The 25,934-nt window shown below is 44.6% G+C and overlaps 1 protein-coding gene across 2 annotated transcripts in view; it reads left to right on the top strand.

Annotated features, from left to right (window-relative positions):
- The window catches only part of Dis3l2 (DIS3 like 3'-5' exoribonuclease 2), a 312,571-nt gene that overhangs the window by 265,928 nt on the left and 20,709 nt on the right, over positions 1-25,934 (top strand). For both annotated transcript variants that reach the window (XM_048344518.1, XM_048344519.1), the window contains exon 14: positions 12,202-12,281. In XM_048344518.1, coding sequence (XP_048200475.1) covers positions 12,202-12,281 — 80 coding nt within the window. The remainder of the gene's footprint in view (positions 1-12,201; positions 12,282-25,934) is intronic.

The raw sequence follows: 25,934 nt of genomic DNA, 5'->3' as shown, positions 1-25,934 counted from the left end.
ATTTCAGGTGTGCACCACCATGCCCAATGGAAGCTTTACTTTTGAGTAACATACCTCAGCTTAGAGGCAGGCCAAAGCAGCCCTGGAGACTGGTCACCAAGGATAGACCAGAACTACCCATGACAGAGGAGTCTGTCAGCACCAACGTGACTAGCACCATAGTGTACATTGACACTTGAAACCTGGACTGCTACACTCACCTCCCCCTCTCCCCAAGACCTGCAGATTAGCAGTGGTTTCCTAAATACCTAGGAGATTAACCTCTACAGTTGTGAGAATTGCTCATTTTAGAGCATCATTTTCAGATTGAGTCAGTCCCAATAAGTTCCAATGTATTGTGTTTTGGGCTATGGAGGTGAACACACCACTTCCCAAACCTCCTTACCTCAGGATCATTGGTACTATTCTCTTGGCCCTAGCAGACACTGTTCTGTGGTTTACCCTATTTCCTTTTCATAACAACCAGGAGGGGCTGTTATTACTCTACAGAGCGAGGAAAGAAGGTGCAGAGAGGTAAAATCACTTAAGGTGATACCATTAATAAGCCGCAAAGCCAGAGAGCCCAAAGAGGCTGTACATACCGTCTTTCTAAGCTAAGTGGCCTCCTCTGCCAGCTGTGTTTTGCAGGGACTCATGTTCACAAACAGATCAAGCTCTTCCCTTTGAGAAGAAGGGAGAAGCAAAAGTATAAGCTATTAGGCATGCCAGAAAGGAAATTTGTGTGGTCTTAAGGACAGAAAGTTAGACTGTGGCAAGGATCTGGACTAGACTAAGCTAGGCCAGAAGAAGGTCTGCCATCTGGGTCCATAGTGAGATTTATGGAATTAGAAGAAAAACCAATTCCCATCTTATAGTCTTCTCTGAGAGTGTTGTGAAACCTATTTTGTTAGCATTTAATGTTATGTGTAGTTTGTATTTTTAATTGATGAGGGGCAGCAGTGGTGTTTGAACGCTGGGTCTTAGATTGGCTAGGCAAGTGTTCTATCATGCCCCGGGTCAATTTTTGCTTTAGTTATTTTCAGATGTGCATTTCACATCTGTGGGGTTTTGAGGGGTAATTATTTTTTTTGTTTTAGTCTCAGCTTGCCTCAGACTACGATCCTCTTCGCTACAGTCTTTCTCATATCTGGAATTACAGATGTGTACCATCATGCCTAATTTATGGGCTAAGATAATGTTTTGCTAACTTTTTGTCCTGTCTGGCCTTGAACCATTGTCCTCCTGAATAGCTGGGATTATACTCTAGTTTCTTAAAGGATTTTTAACTATATGAGATTACGTAAGAATTATCTCACTCTATGAAGTGTGTTTATTTCTTTCCACTGGATTTTGGCCTTCCTTATACCCTTCACTAACCTCTTAAAATTATTTGTCTTTGCACTTCATCATAGCTATGAATTCCTGTATAGACTTATCTTTAAGCTTCACAGCACTCATGTGTTCCTTGGTTTTTACTACAGGTAGAACACCATCCCTTAGACTGATATGATGTATTATAAAGAGAGCAAAGACACTATTCATTACCTTGCATGGAGATAGGAACCTCTAGTAACCCCAGCCTACTAGTTGCCCCTTCCAGCTTGTTCTGAGCAGTCCACTAAGCACTGTAAGATCAACGGGCATTGTGTGGCTGAGAGATTGGTAGCAGAGAGTGATTCTTGCCAGGAGATATGCTTAGCCTGCTCGTGCAGGTTTTAAGCCAAGCTATGGGATCAGAGGACCAGGAAGTGGGGGGAGGGGTCAGTTGGCTCTCTTTAAGATGGCAGTGTTGTCCTGGAATGTGTTGTTCAGGTAGTTGGCCTTGGCTGGGAGGAAGGAAACAGATTAGCCTGGAATCTAGTCATGAACCTTATGCAAGAGTTCTTCATACCCACTCGCTCTTCAATTAAAGCATCTGAAGGTGTGCACACTGTTTTCTGGAACCTTGGGGCTTCTCTTCCAACAGATATGGCATGGCATAGATATTCTCTGGGCTCTAGTAAGCCTCCAAAGAATGCTACATTCCTCTGGGAGACATACCACAAAGACAACCTCTGAGGAACCTAAGGCCCTAGAGCCCACTGCCACTCAGACTCAGGCTGAGAGCAGAATCAGGCCAAAGTTATTGGCTCCCAGCTTGGCTTACATAACTTCTGACTCCTCAAGTCCCTGGAAACTGAGGCCAATTCCCTGGAAGATCATTCTGTTCTCTCCTGTTTTTTTAAGAAGAGAGCCAGCTTGATCACTGGCTCTGAGGATTGTATGGCAATGTCCCACTTGCCTTCTTCCATGAACTGATTGCCTACCATCATGGCTGTTGTTCAGTCAGGTTGTAGTTGAACTTGTCTAGATCTCATACTTTCATGTATATTTGGTTCATATGTTGAAGAACCTTGCTTTATTCGAGTACACTCTCATCTATTTCCAAAAAAAGAATGTGAGAGGAGTTATAACAAATGAAACTGAATTTGATACAACAAGAAGTTAAAGTCAGGAGAAGAAGCAGAAGTAATAGGAGGTTTTCAACATCTTTGTATACAGTACATAGTTCCTGTGACTAGCTTTAGTATCCAACAAACAGATGTAAGACCACTGAAATAGGGAGATTTTTATAAGGCTGTTTTTTTTTAATAATGACCTTCATTGAAAGTTGAGAAACACTTTTCTTCTGAAGAGTAGTTTCTCAGGCTCAATATTGGAACATTAAATATCATAGTAGACAGCTTTGGATTTTGTGGCAAATGGAGAATGAGATTTTGCAAAGTTGTTTCTTAAGATTAACTTGGAGCCAGGTACTGGTGGCTCACGCCTATAATCCTAGCTACTCAAGAGGCTAAGATCTGAGGATCGTAGTTCAAAGCCAGCCTGGGCAGGAAGCCCGTGAGACTTTTATCTCCAATTAACCACGAGAAAACTGGAAGTGGCGCTGTGGCTCAAAGTGGTAGAGCGCTAGCCTTGAGCTGAAGAGCTCAGGGATAGCACCCAGGCCCAGAGTTCAAGCTCCATGACCACCAACAACAACAATTAACTTGGGTGGAATGGAGGAATGTGGTCAAAATGCCCTTGAAGAAGGCCAGGCTGCAGGTGAGCAGGCTCACCTGGGTACATGTGTCACTTTCCTAGAGGCTCACTGGGTCCCAGGTAGAGCCTGAGTAGACAGCCTGTCACGTAGGCCTCCTGCACTCCTTTCAACCTTCTCTTCTCTGAGTGTATGATGGGAGTACTGTTGCATCCACTTAGTTAATTATTTTTGTAAGGTTTTTAATTTGTGGAAGCAGCTACTTTGAAGTAGGAGGCTCTGATGAGGTCTGTGGCATGGGTTCCCCTATGCCTAGTGTGAGACCACAGGCTTTTGAGCAGACAGAAGGTGGAAGAACAGAAAAACCTTCTAGAAACCACAAAACAGGTGGTATTCTCCAAGATACATGTACAGGGAGAGACCCTGTACAGTCCATGGTCCACACTGATGCCATCCTCTGAGCAGAAATGGTTCTTCATGGTACTGTTCCTACATTCTTTGGCCATGAAGACCCTCACATTATCCCCAGCTTTGAGAAGAATGAGCAGATGGGCTGCATGATCTTCTCATTGGCTACACATGCGACATGCAGGCTCGCTCATGGTGCTTCATCTCCACTAGTACCACACTGCTTGGAAATTTGGGAGGCAAACAAACAGGGCCCTATGACTGAGGGAGATCTGATCAGGAAACTGCTGGAGCATGGACACTGCTGGTCTGCAGTGTGGGAGAACCTGGGATGTCAGACGAGCTGTCCTGCCCTGGTATCATCGGGGGTGAGGTAAAGGGTTACGGGGGACCATGGTGAGCAGATCTCCACTGTCCAGTCTTGCTAGTGAGCAATAAAGCAGCCTCAGGAAAGGAGGAGGCTTGTCAGGTGGACAAAAGAGCTGCTGCCACCTCTTTTCTGCCACCACTGACTTATGGGCTGAGGCTTTCTCACCAAAATATCAGCTATTCTGCAAGACCATATCTACTGGCACAGGGATGCTAGCAGTATGATAAGCCTTACTTCTAGGCTAGTCAACCCTCATCATTGAAGATGCCCTATTCTGTCATTTTTAGCCCTGATGAGAATAGAACAAGCTTCTGGAACAAGGTGCAGTGGAGTCAGGAGAAGTGGCCTTAAGTGAAAACACAGCTGTGGGGTTTACAGACATCGCTCTCAGGAGGCGTCATCCAGTGGGAGCAGCCAGCCTCGCTATAGACCTTCCAACACTAATGAATTGGGAACTCCATGCTGAACAGGATTTAGTTTGATGGGTCCCCTTTGCCAGCAGATGGATGTATTTTTCTTGAAAGACCAAGGTGCCAAAAATCTCCATGATTACGTTACTGGAGCAAGGTCCTTTTTTGTGGTTTGTGAAGTTGAGCGTCAGGACTGCAGGATTCTCTTGCTCTTTCTCACTCTTATTTTTTCCAGGTCAGAACCAGAGCTTGGGGTGGGGAGGAAAATCCTGCTGAATGAGCAAGTTCTTTCTTAAAAAGCTCTCTCCAAGTCCAAAAAGACTTCAGTGGACTTAGGAGAAAGAAATTTAATACATTGCCGTAGAATCGTTGTTAACCAAGTTAAAGCAGAGCCCGCAGCATCTTTGTCTTATAAAAGAAAGTGAAGAGGAGATGGAAAAAAGAAATAATGCTTAGGAAATCCAAACCAAACAATGAAGACTAACGAAGGAAAACTAAAGATCACTTCAGAGAATGTGAAGAGTTCCTCCTAATAAGATTTTCAATTACAAAACTAAGGCTTCAGGTAGAAGCAACCTTTCTATTCCTCTTCAGTATGCATGACTGCATCCTAAAATGTTGGTCCTACTGTAGGATTGCCCAGTGTGGGCTTAAGGAAGAGTTGGACTCACTACAAGACTCAGTGAGTGGACTGCAAAGAGAAGCATCAACCATGGGGTGGCTGGAAGCTTACCAGTCTGGTGCTTGACCTACACTTGAACCTGAGTCCTAATAGCTAGCAAATTGAAGCAAGCTCACAGACCTCCTGGAAAAACCATGGTGGGTGGATCTAGAACAATCCTGGCCAAAGAACTAACACTTGACTTTTACCAGTGACCTTTCTGGATTATATCCTCGGAGGGGAGCCCTGGAGCTGAGCTCCCAGGTCCTCTGCACGGTCATGGAGTAGCCTAGAAAGAAAGCCAGTGCTCTGTCCTGCTGGGGCTATAAGTGCTTTCCAAGGCCGGGGCAGACTGGTTGCCCATGAGAGGTCATCTTGCAGCTGTTGTGGTTAAGACAGGGAATTCCTCAACTTAAAAAAAAAAAAATTTTTTTTTTTTTGCCCTTCTAAGGTCAAGCCAGGAGTTTTCAAAAGCATCAGAAATCTGAGCTGGTATTTTCCCTAAGTCGTAGAGTTTAAGACCCAGCAGCCTGGGCATAACATTTTCTAGGTATAGAGCTGTTTGAACAAGTCATCTGTACATGTGAAAAACTGATGACTCACTGCCCAAGAGCACTGAGCATGCACAGTTGGACACCCTTACTTTCCTGTTCTGTCGCCCTTCATTGTGTTTTCTTATATATGTGATCAGGCCCACTGGCTTCACTGGGCAGGGATCCAAAGTAAGGATCAAGTGTTTTACTAGTTACATTAAGTGACTCCTTGCTTGCCAATTAGCCTGGGACATTCATGCTCTCCCTAAGGTCTTGCTGAAGTCTCCATTCCAAGCAGCAGTATTTGAGATCCTTAAGGGACTCTTCCATGATTCTCAGCCAACCATTTGTTTCTTACCCGTAGCCACCTACTGGGAGGATGCCCTGATGGCCTCCATGGCCTCCCTACCCAAAGTGCCCTAGGGCTGAAGGATGGCCTCTTGCAGGCCTTACAAGCCCAGCAGGGCCTGTACCTCACCTTCTCATAGGATCTGGGGAAGAGTCTCTTCTAGCCCTTCAACTCCTCTGCTCCTAGAGCCATTCACACAGTCCCTGGGCTCAGTTGCCTTGGGGCTCACCCCTGGAGTCAGGAGCCCAAGGAAAAGAGGTCCCAGCAGAAATGTTACACTCTGGCTGCCAGATCCTTCCCTCCTGTGTGGTCTCAGCCTCTGGAAGTAGAAGCTCTTCCATCGTCTGTCCAGGGAAACTGGCCTGCACTTAGGTGGGATGAAAACCTTCATCTCACTGAGGCCTTCTTCCTCTCTAGCAGAGACCAGTGAAGCAGCCTTATGAGCCTTTGCTTCCTTCACCTCTTCATCAAGTGTCAGGAATGTTGTGTAGTTGGAAAGTGCCTGCCAAGAGCTCTCATTCTGAGGAAAAGGCTGTCAAGGTTCAGCTGTTCTACTTGATGTGGTAGCTGGCGCTGGGCAGAGAAAGACCTGGTAAAGTCCCAGGGTGGCTGCCATTCCTACAGGGTGGCTTTCTAAACTGAGCTGTTTGGATCTTTGCAGGCCTAGATGAGGGCCACCATGCTAACACAGGGGACAGTGGTAGGACCTACTAATGTCCTAGCTAGTACTGCTGTGTGGAAAGGATTTAGGACCCATTGTCCAGAGAAAGGCTCTGTGCTTCATTAACACCTGAACATTGCAGTCTGAGCCACTGGTGACACACAGTACCAAGAAGGCAGATGCAAAACAGTATTGTTCACTGAAGGGAAGGAAGAAATTAAAAAATGGCCAGATTGCTGGACACTAGCGGCTCATATCTAATCCTAGCTACTCAGGAGGCTGAGATCTAAGGATCACAGTTTGAAGCAGGAAAGACCATGAGACTCTTATGTCCAGTTAACCACCAAAAAACCAGAAACATGGGCTGGGGATATGGCCTAGTGGCAAGAGAGCTTGCCTCATATACAGGAGGCCCTGGGTTCAATTCCCCAGCACCACATATACAGAAAACGGCCAGAAGTGGCGCTGTGGCTCAAGTGGCAGAGTGCTAGCCTTGAGCAAAAGGTAGCCAGGGACAGTGCTCAGGCCCTGAGTCCAAGACCCAGGACTGGCCAAAAAACAAACAAACAAACAAACCCAGAAACATAGATATGGTTCAAGTGGTAAAGTACTAGACTTGAGCACAAAAGCTCAGGGACCGCACCCAGGCCCCAAGTTCAAGCCTCAGGACTAGTATACACACAAAAAATGCAGAGATGAAATTGGACACCTGCTATGCTCTGTGATAAAGGCCTTGGGAGGATGGAGGGGAGGGTATTTGAGAAGCTGCTCTTTGCCTTTACACTTCTTTCGTCTATCTTAAACTCTCTGGCACACACCTACCTCATCACCCTACTATTCATCTAGGTTTGTTTATACAAAGCTACTGAGATCCAGAAAGTCTAGGCTATGGTTAGCACCTGCTTATGTGTCCCCAGCTAAGGAACTGAAAGATGAGTGTCATCAGGTTTGCATTCTAGAAAAGTTACTCAGCCCCATGGTAAGAGTGGGTTAGGAGAGGAGAGCCAATGGCACGAGTGGACTTTGTGTCAATGTTGTTCAAACATTGAGCATTTGGAAGAGAATGGTTAGCATGAAGGCTGCAAGCAGGATACCATCATTGAGGCTGGCTGTCATCTGCTGCAGATCTTTTGTCCCACTTCTCCTTGGAGTCCTCTGCTTGCTCTCAGCCTGGGAGTGTACTGATTGCCACAGCACTGGCCTTCCTGCCAAGAGGCGCTAAGCATCTGAGCCTTCGGGCCTTAGGTTGCATATTCTGAACCAGTCACTACTCACCCGGACTTCAGGCATCTGGGCTTCGTTCAGCATTGTGAAATCCAAGGTCTTGAACTAGAGATTGTGTTTTCCCTCTGGGGACCCTGGACCAGAGACATGGGGTATGTGTGAATAGTTTAGGAAATGTCTGCTACTGGTTCTTCACCAGTGCCTGTTACAGTGGACTCATTCATTCATGAATTAAAGTTTGCACACAGTAGGCCCCCATATATGCATATATACCTGTAGGGACACGCTTTATAGTTGGATTTATCTGGAAGTAACATATCATCATTTCAGAACTTCTTAGAATATCTTCCTCCCCCCCCCCCAACACCTCCCATTCTAGCTCTCCATTTCCTTGGCTTCCTCTTGGATCTTGTGACTGGGTACCTCTCCAAGATCAGATACACACCTTGCTGTCTGACCACAGCCTCTAGACCCTACAGTTCCCACAGCTTCTTACCTCAAATTCACTGGCCAGGTCAGGATAGGCCAGTGGTGCAGAAAATGGCCCCCAGGCCAATTTGAGTCAAATACTTATTCAATCAACCTAAACGTAGGAACTGACCATACAAGGCTAGTGTAACCATTCAGTAAGATCCCACATAAGAGAAGCTTAGGACAGGCATATCAATAAATATCAGCTCCATGTAGTACATCTGTCACCTGGTCTTTTGCAGCTTGCCCTTCTATTCTTCCTTAGGTTCCCTAGTTCATCCATGTCCAACTGTTGTCATGTCATATCACCCCACCCCAGCCCCGTTATTCTTCTCTCAAACTTTCCTGGCAAATATTCGGCTTTCAACCAACCTGACTTCCATCATGCCAATGCCTAGGTTTCTAGAGAAAAAAAAATCAACAAGCAGGCACAGGGTTGCTACAGTAACTTCACATCCCAAATGCTCCAGGTGGACCCTTAATGCTCCCTGGCAGTCCCTATGCCCTTCCCCGTCCAACTGCTTCTCCTATTTTCCAAAGAAGCAATTTCAAACCCTCATCACTTTCCTCAAATTTCCACTCTTTCTTTCACCACACTCTCCATCCCTTGTAGACAATTTAGCCTCCTAATAGTTCTCAGGAAAGAACAGAAATTACTCAGGAACATTCCAGATCCTCCTTGTCCAACCTGCAGACATATCTGCATCCCCTGACAGTTTCTCACCTCCTATGGGAGGAGTCTTCCATTGTGTATCAGACTTGGGCTGACATTCTAGTTCTAATTGTGGTGTGAACAGATTATCCAACATCTCCTCTCGCCCCACCCCCACCCGCATGTCCCTGAGTAGCCCATGCTGGCCTATAACTCTCAACCCTCCTGCCTCCACTTACTGAGTACTAAGACTACAGGTTTTTGCCACCATGCCCAGCTAAATTAATCTTCCTCAGCCCCAAGTGAAAAGGAAATAGTAACTCCTCCTTCATGTGACTTTATAGGCATTTGATAATTAGGAGTTCTCCATTCATTAACTCTGAGTGCCCTTTCCCTTCCCATCACCACTCACCACCTTTATGGCTAAATTGGTGTGTGTGTGTGTGTGTGTGTGTGTGTGTGTGTGTGTGTGAAGTTTCCTGACTTTCAGAATCCCCTGGAAAGTACATCTCCTACTACGCTTCATGATGCAGACCACAGCTTCTGTCTCATCCCTCTTTTTTCACTTAGTCATGAGAAGTTAGGATGGGGGGTGTAGATTGTGGATGCCACAAGGCTCCACATGTGTGTGTTTCTGGTCTTGTCATGCTTGGTTCTTCACTGTCTCCCATCCCCACTATCCCACTCCCAAATCCCAAATCTTACCTCCTCATTGATCTACCATAATGGCCTCCCAGGAAGGAGACTCTTTCTCATGTCAGCCCATTCTCTACCGTTATGACTTCCTTCTGACCACGTGAAGTCCACACACCTGCATGCAGCCTGACCTATAAACGCATTGCCTCTGCCACCCTGAGCAGCCCAGAGGCTCCATGCCCCCTTTTATAATGGAAGGAGAAAGTGCACTTAGGAACTAGATGAGAGCTGAATGGCTATACTCTTGGTGCAGTGGCCAATCAATTAGGCAGACACTCAGTGAAGACCAGTTGTACTGAAACCAGAGACCAAAGACCCAGAAAAGCCAGAAAAACTTATCTAGAAGAATGTTAGCAGGGCTGGGAATGTGGCTTAGTGGTAGAGTACTTGTTTAGCACACATGAAGCCCTGAGTTTGATTCCTCAGCACCACATAAACAGAAAAAGGCTGAAGTGGCGCTGTGGCTCAAATGGCAGAGTGCTAGCCTTGATCAAAAGGAGGCCAGGGACAGTGCTCAGACCCTGAGTCCAAGCCCAGGACTACCAAACAACAACAACAAAGAATGCTACAGTCACTAGCCATAAAAAGGAGAGAGGGAATTATTAGTCAAAGTAACACAGCCTATCCTAAAGGAAGAATCATTGGAGCCTCCCAACCCTTCTTTCAGGCAGTCTTGTTCTTTTTCACACTGTTCTCAGGGTGTATGATCAAGTACAGAGCCTGCTCTATCCACCCCAAATATGTTCCCAGATGAGTATAAATGCTTCCTGAGTACTTTAGTGACTGTATGCTATTCCACACGTGACTGGAGTGGAGCTTATTTAACCTTCTGCCTTTGCTGATCTTTTAGTCCTTCCAGTAAGTAACATGAGGCAACAGTTTTACAAATTAAGCTCTTTTTCCCGTGTCTCTGGTGATTTCTCTAAGACATAAATCTATACTGTATAACATCGTGTTGCTGAGAGTGTAGCTCAAGTGGAAGAGTGCCTAATGAGCACAAGCATGAGGCCCTGAGTTTGAACCCCAGTACTTGAAAAGAAAAAAAGGAAAGAAAACACTGAGTCAAAAATATGAAAAATGTTAACCAATGTGGATTTGAAATATAGGTCTAACCTCAGCTACAAAAAGAAAAGGATGTAGTTGTAATTGATAGAATTTCTTAAAATACATAGTGTGTGCGTGTGTGTGTGTGTGTGTGTGTGTGTGTGTGTGTGTGTGTGTTGTCTTACTTAGAGAGGGCTGAGAAGAGCCAAGCAGTGCTCTGTAGGGAAAGCATGTCTGTGACTTGAAGCTTCTGGCTTCATGTGTAAAGAAGGGCTTGTTTCTGGTTTTGGATGTTCATCTGGGTCAGTAAGAGGACAAGCCATTCTTGAGAGCCTGTTCCCCTCTGAGGAAAAGAATTTGTCCAGCATCTAATGATGCAGATCATTAGCTATGTAAACAGCCCTGAAGTTTAAAATAATAATAATCATGTATCCTCCTCATATGCAGTTAATTTTTGTTAAAATTACTTTGGTAATTTAAAAGTTAGTGATGTAAATTACTTTGGTGGTTTACAGTTTACAGATTCAGTAAAGATAGTAATTGGCTCTGGGCCCTAAAAAGACCAGGAGCCTCTCTGAGCTCTGTGGACCTGGGTGCTTACTTGAACCTCCCACCAGAGTCCAGAAAGGACCAGTACTTCCCCAGAGTTGCTGCCCTCATCTTCCCTAACCACATGTCTAAAGCCACACCTATGCCTCCCTCCCCATCTCCAAAGGCAGTCTCCCCTCTCAGCCATGGAATGACCCCTCTCTTGGGTGTTTAGATCAAAATCATGAGCCATCCTGAATTTCCTCCTTTCTGTCCCCTCCATTTCCAATATCAAGCCTGCCCATACACCCTGCTTTTACTCCTAAAAACTTATTTCTAAAGCCAGGCTCTGGTGGCTCATACCTGTAATCCTAGCTACTCAGGAGGCTGAGATCTGAGGATCATAGTTTGAAGCCAGCCTGGGCATGAAAGTCCATGAGACTCTTTATCTCCAATTAACCACCAGAAAACAGGAAGTGGTACTGCCACTCAAGTAGTAGAGCACTAGCATTGAGCTGAAGAGCTCAAGGACAGCTCCTAGGCCCAGAGTTCAAGCCCCAAGACCGACAAACACACACACACACACACACACACACACACACACACACACACACACACAAAACCCACCTTACTTCTACTGGCCTTCCTCTCTAATGTCACAACTCACTGTGTTTCCTTTCTCTATTGGGGTCCACTTTTACCAACCACCCTGTTGATGCAGCTCCTGCCCCAGTACCTATGTACATGCTGTGCCCAGGAGAACTCACTTTGCTTCCTCCACTCACAATCTAGGTATCCCTCTTTCTGCAAATCCCATTCCATTGTTTTTTTTCTTAGAAATATAGGAAGTTTCTTTCATGCTTCAGAAAATCTTCATTAATGTGAAGTTCTACCTCTGTATGCATCATGTTCCTTAATGTGGTGGTTTGATGGCTCCTCTCCTAGACTACAAGCTCTGTGAAGGCAGAGCTGTCTTCTCAGCTAGCATAGTGAAAGCCCAAAGGAGCACCTTGAAATACCTGTGGGATGAACAGTCCTTGTTGATGAGAGAGTTCCTGCAGGTGGGCGGTTCCCAGAGCAGGGACATGTTTGCCAGAGGAAGTTGATTTTGCTTACTAGTTTTTTAATCCATTTCATCTGTTGGAATGAATAGAATGTGCTACCTAGTATTCACTTGTTTTTCTCTTCTTGTTCAGCTAAAGCTTGCTTTCACTGTGGACCACGAGACTGGATTGCCTCAAGGATGCCATATATATGAATACAAAGACAGCAACAAGTAAGCCACCATGAAAGAGTGTCTCTTTGTGTTGTGCAACAGTCGCCTGTGTTCTGACCATTAGCTTCTCTTATAAAGAGTGCTTAGGAATGGCTCATACTTTCTGCATACCTACTAGCTAGCACAAAATAGCTCTTTCGTCTACAACAGCTCTTTTGTCCCTAAATTGAACTTGTGTAAGAGTGATTACAATATACTAGAAGTATATTCAAAGGCATGCTTTTCTTTCCAGCTGTGCTGGCCTCCCACTGTCTGAGCCCTGTCACAAAGCATGTTCTTGCTCATTCAACTCAGGTGTGATTGAGCTTGTGCTACAGTTCTCTAATAGCTGCAACAGTACTTATGGGTTCTGTTGTGATCATCCACCTTTTGTAGTTGGGAGGTTAATTTCTGGACAAGATTCTGGGTGGTAGCCTTATAAGCAAGGTTGCTGTGGGAATAATTTTAGAGCACTTATCTTCTCTAGACAGTGGTAGTGGTGGTGAATGAAGCACAGGGAATGTGCCATGATGGTGATGATGATGATGATGGCAGCTACTGCTGAGTACCTGCTCTGTGTGGGGCTCAGTCCTGGAGATGTCACATGTATTATTGCCATTTTACCACCATAATAGCCTGTAGAGCTTCTTTCATTCCTTCTATATTGTGGAAATTGAGGCCTGGGGAACTCAAATAACTCACTCAGGTAACTTGCACACCTCTAAGAGGCAAAGTCAGCAGTATCATGTTCACATGAGGAAAGGAATAGATAGAAGACAGTTGTCTCAAGTCATTGCCACTCCTGGAATAAAGGAAAGAAAAGAACTCAGCCAGAACTTGAGAACAATGCATTCAAGTCTCCAGTCTCCCTCCTGGGAGAAACAGTAAAGCTGTATATTACCTCCCAAGAGAAAAAGCCAGCGTCTTCCTCAAGAATTCTTGCTTGGTTGTGAGTAGAAGATAGTTACCAGGAGCCCTCATGAGCAAATATCCCAATTGTTTTCAAGGTATTATTACTCTGTAACATATCCTTAGTGAATGCTATCGCTGCTATTGTGTACTCCCAGTTCCCACCACACGAATTATAAGGTTGACCAAGAATTCATTAATGCTGCCATCCCCCATCTGGGATGGTACTGTTTCTAGACAGTTGTTCCAATGCTTCTAGGCTGTTGTGTCAAACCTATCTTAAGCTGGGCACTGGTGCCTATAGAGAATAATCCTAGCTGAGGAGGCTGAGATCTGAAGATCATGGTTCAAAGCTAGCCTGGGCAGGAAAGTCCGTGAGACTCTTACCTTCAGTTAATCACCAGGCTCTGAGTTCAAGCCCCACAACCAACAGCAACAACAACAAAAAAACACATCTCAGCTTCATAGAGTGTTTTATTCGGCTGAGAAGTAGGTCCTGGTACTGGATAGGATGGTTGAGCAGATAGAACCTTGAGTAGCCAGGCAAGAACCTCTGGGAAGTAAACAAGCCATAATGTGACACACAAACCTGCCTCCCTCCTGCCTCCTCCTGCCCTCTCTGTTTGCTGATTGTCATTGGGTGACAGCCCCAAGCACACAGACTATAACAGTAGAAAAAGATCTGCAAAGACACAGGGTTACAGATCCCAGTTCTGGCCATGTGCTCTTTTGGGGGTGGGGTGGGGTGGGGGGACGAGCTGATGGAGAGTATCTGTTGAGTGAAAGAAGAGTGATGGCTCTGCTCCTTCAGGTTCATGTCCTAGCAATGCAGGAACCCAATGATGACAACAACTGAAGTCTACTTTGAATATGAAAGGAGAAAGTACCCAGACCATTCTGAGCTCCCAGAATAGCAGAACAGGGGGAGAATTTAGGGATTGTAAATATAGATCTTTGATCCCCAAGACCCTAAAGGAAAACATCTGTGGAGGAAATCATGATTTAGAAAAGGCCACGATCTAGACAAGTGTGGCCATCAAATGCCTCCATGCCTGTCTTTGTCCACTTTCTTAAAAGACTATATTGAGGTCCATTCTTGTTCCTTAGACTATTTACATCTCTTGAACATCAGGTTTTTTCATCTGCTCAAACTTAATAGGATGAGTCGTCCTGTTTCCAGGGATATCGTGCTAATGTCCACCACCAGCCGCACATGCAAGAGGCCACCCCTCCTTCCAACACAGCAGTCAGCTCTTGGCTTCCTTCTACTTCCCTGTCACAAATGGCTGCAGCCAGGAGTTGCAGCTATAGCTAACAGCTTATTAAGCAGGGAAGAGTCGGTACACTTCCCTCTGACTCACCTCAGCTGTGTGTGTGATGCTCTCTGTTAAAAGAAGAATCTTCTCTGGATTTGTGAATTCTGTGGTGAAACACGGAGCCTATGAGCCTGAGAGCAACTCCTCCCTGCCCTGAGCTCTGCCTACCCTGTTTGTGTCCCTCTGTTTACTCTGAGGACCATTTCCCCTAGAATGCATTTAGGCTATTCATAGCCCAGCCCCTCTGGAGTCCATGTTGTCCCAGCTCTGTGATGCACTTTCCTGCTTGCCTGTTGCATCTGCAGAGGAGAGATATCACCAAACTTCTAAACTATGGCAGTCCATTTGGCAATATGTGGTTAAATGGGGTACACTGCTAGTCTCCTGGACTCAGGTAGTACATTCATTCCACTGTGGCCCCCTCCCCTACCTCCTTCCCTGCTTCCTCTGCTATCTGCCAGAACAGTTCAGGCTCAGCTTTTGCTTACCTATCACTTTCTCATACTTCTCAGGAACACCTAGATCTGAGTTTTCCCCATTCCTAGATTTCTTGCCCAGGGCATTAAATCCTCATCCCAAGAAAACGCCCCCAAATCAGTGAATTCCTATTCGTCTACGCTTATTTCCTGGTCCCGTGATAAAACCCATTCAGTCTTGAAGTTGATGCTTCTCACTCTTCCCTTTGAGGGCCACACACCCAGATGGACGGTGCCATCATTCAGTGCTCCCATTTGGCGCTGGAAGCCAATGGGATAGTCCTGTGAGGGAGAAACCTCCACAGTCTTCCAGCCAGAGGCACGTAGTAGGGAAAGGCAGGCCAAAGAGACCTCAAGCTCTCGCACTGGGCCTTTATTTTTCATATCTTTTTTTTTTTATTAGCTTACATTAGATATACAGAGAGGGACTTCATAGTTACATTTCCACACATGTTTACAACATATTCCTATCCAGTCTATGACTGTCCCTTCCTCTCTTCCCAAAATAATTTCAACAGGTTTTTCATTCAATTTTCATATTTGAAAACAATCTATTTTGACTATTTATCCTCTTTCAAAATGTATTTCAAATTTACTTACTCTCCATTATTTTTCCCTTCCCCTTCCCTTTTCCTCCTAAGTAATCCCTTAGATTCATGTTCTATATTTATCCATATATACTTATGTAAATGGATATGAATGTGGCCATGAATATGTATATCTTCTAGGTCTAGCTTCCATGTATGAGTGAAAACATATGATACTATTTTGTCTTTTGAGCTTGGCTTGTCTCACTCAGTATAATGTCCTCCAGTTGCATCCACTTTTCTGTAAATGACATGATTTCATTTCTCTTTGTTGCTTTGTAATGTTCCGTGCATGGTACGGATGTATGATGCATGTGTATGTGCATGTGTGTGTGTCTATACATACCATATTTTCTTTATCCATCTGTTCTAGGGTACCTTGGCTGATTCCATCATTTAGTTAATATAGACAGGGCTGCATAAACATATTAATGCGATGTCTTTCTTACATATTAATTTACTCTCCTTTGGCTATATGCCCAAGAGTGGTATGGCAGATTCACTGGGAAGGTCTATATTTAGTCCTCTAGGGTACGTCCATACTGATTTCCGCAGTGGTTCCACTAGCTTACAGTGTATTAGAGTTCCTTGTTGTTGTTTTTCTGATGGCTGCCCTACTAACTGGGGTAAGATGGAACCTTAGTCTGGTTCTGTTCTGAATTGAATTTCCTTTATTGCTAAGGATGTTGGCCATTTATTTTATTTTATTCTATTTTGGTAGAGACCAGCTCTGAGGCTTGAACTGTGGGCCTGGGAGCTGTCCCTGAGCTCCTTTTGCTCAAGGCTAGAAGCTGGCTTCGAACCTCAATCCTTACATCTCAGCCTTCTGAGTAGCTAGTGTTATAGGTAAGAACCACCACTGTCCGGCTATTTCTTAAGCCATTTGTGGTGGTTGTGAGAACTGTTAGTTTGGCTCACTTGCTGATTTATTAATTGGATTACTCACTTGCTATTTATTTATTTATTTATTTTTGGCCAGTCCTGGGGCTTGGACTCAGGACCTGAGCACTGTTCCTGGCTTCTTTTTGCTCAAGGCTAGCACTCTGCCACTTGAGCCACAGCGCCACTTCTGGCCATTTTCTGTATATGTGGTGCTGGGGAATCGAACCCAGGGCCTCATGTATATGAGGCAGGCACTCTTGCCACTAGGCCATATCCCCAGCCCTTGCTATTTATTTTTTTAGTTTCTTTTATATCCTGGATATTGATTCTTTATCTGTTGAGTATCTAGCAAAGGTTTTCTCCTCTTCTGTGGGTTTTTTCTTGGTTTTACGGTTCCTTTTGCTGTGTGGAAATTCTTTAATATTATGTCCCATATGTCAATTTTTGCTTCTGGACATCTGGAATCCTATGCAGAAAAATATTTACCTGTGCCTACATCTTCCAGAGTTTTTTCTATGTTATGGTAGACAGAAACTTTCAGTGTTACTTTGAGCTTTTTGATGTAACTAGAGTTGATTTTTGTACAGGGTAAGAGCTAGAGGGTCAGTTTCATTTCCCCCACAGGTAGATTCCCAACATCATTTGTTAAAGAGGCTCTGTCTTTCTCCCATTGTATGCTTTTTGTTAAAAGGAGCCAAAACTATCTGGCTTTAGCTGTGTGGTTTTATTTTTGGGTGTTCTGTATTGTCCCATTGGTCTTCAGATCTGTTTTGTGCAAGTATCAAGCTATTTTTGTAACTATGGATCTATAGTATAACTTGAAGTCTGGTATTATATACCTCCAGAAGTATTCATTACCTAGAATTACTTTATTCAGGATCTTTTATGCCTTCATATGTATTTTTTGATTGATTTCTCTAATTCCCTGAGGAATGACATTGGGATTTCGGGGGTATTGTATTGAATCTGTAGGTTGCTTTTTTTGGTAGGATGGCCATTTTCATAATATTAATTCTGCCAATCCATAAGCATGGAAGGTCTATCCATCTTCTGATATCCCTTTCAACTTCTTTCTTTAAATTTTATAGTTTTCATTGTAGAGATCTGTCACTTCCTTGGTTAATACCTAGATATTTTATTGTTTGGAAGACTATTGTGAATAAAATTGTTTTCCTGATTTCTTTCTCATCTTGTTCAGTGTGTATGTGTGTGTACATGCATACATACGTACATATGTACATAGATACATATATACATGCATACATATATATACACATACATATATACATACACATATATATAGCCAGTTCTGGAGATCTAAGGATCATGGCTAGCTTAGTCTTTGAGAATCTTTAATAGTCTGAGACTGTTATCTCCAGCTAACCAGGAAAAAGCCAGAAGTGGAGCTGGGGCACTTGTTTTGAGTGAAAAATTAAAAGCTAAGGGACAGGGCCCTCAGGCAAGCCACAAGTTCAAGCCCTAGTATTGGGGGGGCGGGGGCAGGGAGGGCCAGGAGGAAAGAGTCTACTGATTTTTAAGTATTGATTTAGTACCCTACTGCTTTTCTAAAGCCATTTATCAGTTCTAGAAGTTTTGGTGTAATCTGTAAGGTCTGTTAAGTACAGGATCATATCCACAAACAGGGATAATTTGGTATCTTCTTTCCCTAGTTGAATCACCTGACTTATTATCTGGCTAGGAATTTTAGTACTATATTGAATTGGAGTAGGGAGAGTAGACATCCTTTTAGGGGAAATGATTTCAGTGTTTCCCCATTTAATACGATATTAGCTATAGTTTTGTTATATATAGCCTTTATTAAGTTCAGATACATCCCTTCTACTGCTAGCTTCTTCAGAGCTGTTATCATATTGACTGTACCGGCATCTAACCTTCCATATGGTATGGAAGCCCACAAGATGGCCCTGAGAGGAGGGAGAGTTCCCCATAGTCTTCCAGGAAGATGCACATACTAAGGAAAGGTAGGCCAAGAGGCCCTTAGGCTCTTTAACTACATCAAAGACCTTCAGTTTGTCATTAGCTTTCTGTAGAGCAACCTTCACCTAACAGGCAGCTACTTCTATGGTCATGTAAATACTCCTTCCCAGGATTTCCTAGTGCCTGAGTCATTGGAAAGTGTGACAGAACCTGCTGTGGTTGCTCCTGACGAATCTTGCTCCAGCACTCTTTTGTGCTAGAGCCTAACCAACCATACCTACATACCACTTGATAGAGAGACCCTTTGCCTATCACTCACTTTATTTTTCTCAGCCAAGGATGGTCTTGCTATGTAGTCTAGGCCAATTTCAAATTCATGATCCTCCTCCCTCATCCTCCTGAATGCTGAGATTACAGGCATATACACCACATGACTTGTTCCCTGACTCCTTCCTACATTTTTTTTTCTCAGAACCACTCTAGTCCCATCTGGGGGATTTTGGGTCTGTGAAGAAGCAGATATCAAGGCAAAGTTAGATGTGCAAGAGACATAGAGGAAGCCACTTGTAAATGGAGAGCAGGGGGAGGACATAGCGAAAAGTCCCAGGCTGCAGCTCACCCTTGAGCCAAAGCAGAAGTTACCTGTTGGAGGAAGAGCCTCGCTTCTGTCTGACCCCTGCACATAGCTGCTAGGTTGCTGTCAGAGAACAGTCCCCATGGCCACAGGAAGATTGTTCCAAGAAGAGGCAGTGGCAGAACCAAACAGCCACCCCTGGGGCCATCAGCAGTTCCATGTTCTGTGGTGGTGATCTGAGTGGTGCCTTTCCCTGGCTGCCACACTTGGGGAAATGAGCAGAGCCACCTGGATCAAGTGCTGCACTTAATTTGTCTCTCTGTCTGCTGGTTATTTTCCTCTAATAAGCAGAGTGAATATTTCCCAGCAGCCCTGACAACTTCGAACCAGCACCAACACTTCCCAGCACTTTGCAATAGGTGCTTTCTGTCTGCACTTGGAGCTGCTGCCAGTTCCTTAGGCTAAGAGTGAGGTTACCTAAAAGCCATTCATGGCAGATGGGGAGTGCCTCCAGGGCTCCCACAGATGCTGCCAGGCCAGGAGGAAGAATGCCTGTCTTGTTCCTGGTTAAGGCCCAGGGTGAGTAGGAAGCAGAGTTCCAGTCAAGGGAGAGGAGGGGCTTGGGGAAGCTGGAGGCAGCACTGCCAGAGGTGACCTCATGGGAGCAGCTGCAGCTGCACCATGCGTGTGGGAGTCAGCCACGCGCAGTGCAGGTGCCAGCTTACCCTGACCTGTGATGGCAGGTGGGATTTAGCAAGTGCACAATGCTGCTGCAGCTACTCCTTTAGCGGCTGGACTCTAGGTCGTGCTTAGTGAAGGGCGGTCTGTCCACTGTCCCATGTTCCATGCTCAGAGTAGCCATGACTCTTCATGTTCTTCTGTGCCAGAATTCAGTGTTCCGTCCAACTCAGTTTTCCATACCAGAACACTACGGGCATGGGTGTCCTAGGTCAGGCTGTAAATAAAATGCAGAGCACAAAGCCAGATGTTGGTAACTCACACTTGAAATCCTCCCTACTCAGGAAGCTGAGATCCAGAAGATCATAGTTCAAAGCCAGCCAGGGAAGAAAAGTATGTGCGATTCCACCGCCAAAATATGAGTAAAAAGCCAGGTTGGGGGCTGGGGATATAGCCTAGTGGCAAGAGTGCCTGCCTTGGATACACGAGGCCCTAGGTTCTATTCCCCAGCACCACATATACAGAAAACGGCCAGAAGTGGCGCTGTGGCTCAAGTGGCAGAGTGCTAGCCTTGAGCGGGAAGAAGCCAGGGACAGTGCTCAGGCCCTGAGTCCAAGGCCCAGGACTGGCCAAAAAAAAAAAAAAGCCAGGTTGAAGGTGTGACTTAAGTGGTAGAGTGCTAGCTGAGCAAGCAAGCCAAGCCAAATATGAGTAAGCCTCAAAACCAAGAGGGAAAAAAAAAAGGAGTAGCAGAGCATAGGTTTCTCTCTGGGGCTCTGCCTTAACCATGAGGCTCACAGCAAGGTGGGCCCAGAGCTGCTAGGGAGAACTGGTGCTATGTTACTAGTGCTCCAGGGACAGCTGTGTAAGTTCTTGTAGTGACTTACATGTTGCAAACAACCCTTGGCATTACCAAGATTCTGCGCATATGTCGTTTGTACTGAGGAGCTATCGATCCACTGTAAGTACCAGAAGCACTGGAGGATGCCTCCTGAAGGCTTGTTCCAAAGCCCTCAACCAAGGCTTCCTGTACTCCCAAACAGGTACTTGCCTTTCACAGAAATCACTAGTCCTGTTGGGGGCTCTCGTGACCCCCTTTCCCCCTATCTCCCCGGGGAATGCCTGAATCCCAAACTATGAAAGAACACTCGGCTTTATCCCTCTCGCCCGCCAAAGGAACAAAGCGTGTTCTTATGGACTGTGCTGAGCTGAGGAGAAGGTTGCCGAGACCCCCCTCCCCGGTCCCCTCACGTGTCAGGAACGGCGGCGGAGAGAGGCATCGGGGAGACGATTCGATGGTCCATGAGTCTCACCCGTCCAGAAGGAGGGGAGAAGAATTTATTATGGTGACAAAGGCGGAAGGAGAGGGACCCGGGGTGACTAGCTGATTGGCTGAGCTGGGCTGCCCATCAGGTGATGTCATGAAACTTCCTCTGTGGGCGGAGATCACAATCCCCCAAGGGCCAGGCCTCCGCCATTAGACACGTGGCCGAGCCGAGAGGCAGGGACCACTTGCTTCTCTTCCGGTTGAGGCCGGAAGGTGGGAGGGGCTCCCTCCCACACTGCCCCAGGGCTGGGGGAAGGGCAGCATGAATCCCCAACATAGTCCCTCAGCTCTTTGCTACTTCTCTGAAGCCAGAACCCAAACAGGGTAAGGAAATGTGGTAGCCACAAAGATGGGAAGATGGTGCACAGATGCAGACCCACCAGTGCATGCGGGTACACACATGCACACATACACATACACTGACACACTAGGCTATGTCCCAGAATGCAGTGTGACATCCATTCTGTTATTTTCATCCCTGGTACAAGCTAGAAAATGAAAGATAGATTTTTTTTTTACAATCACCTGTAAAACTTGTTTTTTTAACTGTGACATGAATAGAGGATACAAGCATCCCGCTCAAGGGATTATTAGAAAATTAGCATGCCCAGGTCCTGAATCAGAACCCCTTGCTCCTTTCAAAAGGATATCACCAGACCAGGAGCCAGTGACTCATACCTGTAATCCTAGCTACACAGGAGACCTGAGGATCACTGCTTAAAGCCATCCCAGGCAGAAAAGTCTATGAGACTCTTATCTCTAACCAGAAAAAAGCCAGAGTAGGGAGCTGCGACTAAAGTAGTAGATCACTAGCCTTGAGCAAAAAACAAAATCCAAGAGACAGCACCCAGGCAGGCCTTGACTTAGCCCTGGTACCAACATTCATACACACACAAAGATATCACCATCATAACTTCTAACACTGGAGATTATTTTCCCTCGCAAACTAATAAATGGATATATGTGGAACTATTCCATAATTCATCCACTCTGTATCTGGTAGCATTAATTTTTTGCTATTTTCTTTCACCAGTGAAGAAAACCTTCAAAATACTCACTTTTTTGGACAGTCCTAGAGTTTGAATTCAGGGCCATGCTTGCTAGGCAGGCTTTCTACCTAGCTGCACCCTCCGCCTCAATATATTCACTTTTGATGTGCATTTCCACCCAAAATGAGTATATAGTTCCCTAATGATTACATACACAAATAGATGACAATGAGAGATGAAGAATAAAAGACAATCATTAAAATAAATGGATTAGGGGTAGGAGGTATGGCTCAATTGGTAGGCAATGGATGAAAGCAATAGATACTGAGTTTCGAGTCTCGTCAGGACCAGATTTTTTTTTAATGGCTTGGTCATTTAGAAGAAGTATTTGGTTCATAGCAATTTAAAAGCAGCAGCTAGGACATGTTAATAGTCAGATGGTTGAGTCATTAGTAAGTTGATAGAATGAAGTCTAGTAGGACCAAGTGGGAATGCATAGTTAGTTACATTGCATTTCTTTACAAATACTCTAAGCCAGTAGGAAATGTTTCATAATTTACACCTCCAATTAGTATATCCCTCTCTTCACTGAGGTCTTTTTAATTCTTTATCTCAATGTCTTACAGTTTTTCATATAGAGGTCTTACCCATCTGCCATTAGATTTACTCATATGAATGTAATTTAGGATCCTCCTCTCATACTGCATAATGACGTTTCTGTCCCATAAGATTTTAAAAGAACTTCAAAATTCTTGCTATATAGTGACATCATAGCCACCCTAACAGCTGTGATGCATGTTTGTTGGGATGCTGGTATAAACATATCTTGCTGCACTGCCAGCAGGTATGTAACCCATCAGCTACTTGCAATTTGAGAAGACTTGTAAGTGTGAAATGTAGCAACAATGATTATAGACTAGAAGTTAGACAAGGCAAAATCTGTGATTTTATTTAAGAGAAAAGTACATTTTACCACAAGTTATTTACTGTAACATTGCGAGGAAGATTTTATCTTTTCACCCACGTATTCTACAATTAAAAATATTTTTGTGAGTTGAGCAGCTGTGGCTTGTGCCTATAACCCTAAGTGGCGGAGATCTCAGGATCACAGGTTGGGGCTGGGAATATGGCCTAGTGGCAAGAGCACTTGCCTCATATACATGAAGCCCTGGTTTCGATTCCCCAGCACCATATATATAGAAAATGGCCAGAAGTGGCACTGTGGCTCAAGTGGTAGAGTGCTAGCCTTGAGCAAAAAGAAGACAGGGACAGTGCTCAGGCCCTGAGTCCAAGCCCCAGGACTGGCAAAAAAAAAAAAAAAAAAAGGATCACAGGTTGAAGCCAGCTCAAATGCTAGAAAATGAAAGACAGATTTTTTTTTTCAATCACCTTGTAACAGATGAAAGGAAAATCCTTGAGACTCTTATCTCTGAATAACCACTAGAAAACCAGAAGTGGGGTTGAGGCTTAAAGTGCTAGAGCCCTAGCCTTGAGGCCTTGAGGGAGGAAGAGATGGATGGATGGATGGATGGATGGATGGATGGATGGATGGATGGACGGATGGACAGATGGATGGATGGACAGATGGAGAGACAGACAGATAGATACAATTTGATTTTTTTTTTTTGCCAGTCCTGGGGCTTGAACTCAGGGCCAGAGCACTATCCTTGGCTTCTTTTTGCTCAAAGCTTGAGCCACAGTGCCACTTCTGGCTTTTTCTATATATGTAGTGCTAAGGAATTGGACCCAGGGCTTCATATATGTGAGGCAAGCACTCTACCACTAGGCCATATTCCCAGCCCTGATAGATAGAATTTTTATGTGAAACCTACTCTTAAGAAGAACATGCACAAGATATTCACACAAGATATTCATCACAAGATATTAACTAGAATGAGGGAGCAGGTAACAAGTTGAACAAGAAATGTACTCACTGCTTTACATATGAAACTGTAACACTTTGACAATAAAAGGGAAGAGAAAAATAAGGGTGTAGAAAACAAAACAAAACCCTGCAAACAGTACTTAATAAAAAACCTCTTATTCCCACCCCCCAAAAAAAGAAAGATAGATATTAGCTAAACATAAAGTCTTTTTTTTTTTTTTTTTTGGCCAGTCCTGGGGACTGGACTCAGGGCCTGAGCACTGTCCCTGGCTTCTTTTTGCTCAAGGCTAGCACTCTGCCACTTGAGCCACAGCGCCACTTCTGGCCATTTTCTGTATATGTGGTGTTGGGGATTCGAGTATACGAGGCAAGCGCTCTTGCCACTAGGCCATATCCCCAGCCCCTAAACATAAAGTCTTGACCATGGTCCCAGTCACTCTCAGCCTAGTAGACATTAGCTTATTTAGCATGCCACTCTGCTTTATGCAGAAAACTAAACAGTATACTTCCCAGATTCCTTGCTTGTGCTCTAGGTGTTATTTAGATTTTGCTAAAGAGACTCATTTCCTTTTGACTTAGTTTTGGGCAATAAATTGGTAGATAGGAGAGGCTGAGCCTAAGTTATTTAGGTTATTTCAAGAAACAAGTAAAGCTAAGTTGACCAGCTACTTATTTCTAGTCACCAGATAGGCAGGGGATTCCTAGAGCCCTCAATTCTACTGTGTATCGATCACCTTGCTCCAAGATTTTGACTGAGGTAGTGTGATTGTAGAACCGATGTCCAGGCTCCTCAGATTTGTGATTATCACAGGTGGAAAGAACCCTTATTAAGCTGATTCTTCACTGGAGTTTTGCTGGAAATGATTCTTAGGGACCTAGCTTCATTACTGATCCTCCAGCCCTTTGCGTAGTTCTATAGGCATTCATTTACTATTAAGATATCACACTACTTAAAGTAGATGAAGAGGCTATAACAGTTCCCATTGGAACCCATGCTAAACAGTAACTTCTGGACTATTTTTACTAGGATTAAATTAGGAGGGTTAATATACAACCATTACGAAAGTTAAGTGCTAGACCATTCATAATGTTAGACAATTAGTGGGAAAAAACTTTAATCAATACATGATATGAATGACCAGAGGATCTCATGATTATACAGTGAACAGGGATTCAGACAGAACTATGGGATCCCATAGCCTAAGCCAATAGAATATTGAATGTATAACCAATCCCCAAGGCCACAAAAATGGATTTGTGTCATGGATATCCATCAATAGTGTTGCTAAACTCTCTTACTTTATTTTGTATATGTTCCTATTCTCATTGACCCCCCTTCTCCAAATCTCCACATAGGCTTGTCATCTACCCATCCCACCTTTCTCTGATGTCTGCTACCAGGGAAGCAAACTAAGGTAGTTAAAGGTCTCAAGCTGAAAGAACCCCTCTGTGCCCGTCTATAACCTTAAATGACTACCTTTGTAGCTATCCCTATAGCCACATGGCTGAGTCCCTACTAAGCCTGTACTGGTGGGGGATTTCATTTTTGCTTCCTGTTGCCTGGCAGGAAGATCGGAAGGGGCATTAGAGTGCTTCCCTCCTCATCCGCTCAGGACGTAGGCTGCCCTGTTTGAAGGTTTTGAGTCCTATGCAGATTCTGGGCTCAGATTCAGACAGAGGAATGAAGAGTGCAGAGAGCATTAAGAACCAAACCTAACAGGCCCTGGAGACTTCAGGGCTGTGAGGCTGGGAAACATGATCCTGGCTCCTCCTTTTGCAGCCCAAATAATTACTCAAGGATGTCCCACAAGGTTTCCCCACAAGACAGAAAACCTATGCACCAGGAACTCTCAAGACTAAATACTTCAAAATTCAAGGCCCTTCTAAGAAAGTAGGTATATTCTTGGTTACATATAATAGGTGAATACAAGGTTCCATAGAGCAGATGACTCTTCTTTTTTCAAGTTAAATTGCCTTTGTGTAACTTTGCCATTCCCTTTCCTTGTCATCATGTAATGAACTATTACTCTTTTCTTTCTGGGGAGTCTCCTGGGTCTGCAGCTATCCAGTGTGATTTGGAACCCTTCTGTTATTTCCTTTCCAGATGCTTCAT

The sequence above is a fragment of the Perognathus longimembris genome, chromosome 4 (genome assembly GCF_023159225.1).
Source record: "Perognathus longimembris pacificus isolate PPM17 chromosome 4, ASM2315922v1, whole genome shotgun sequence".
NCBI classification, from domain to species: Eukaryota; Metazoa; Chordata; class Mammalia; order Rodentia; family Heteromyidae; genus Perognathus; species Perognathus longimembris.
The sequence above is the reverse complement of the archived record's forward strand: the minus strand, read 5'-3'. Positions and strand labels throughout refer to the sequence as shown.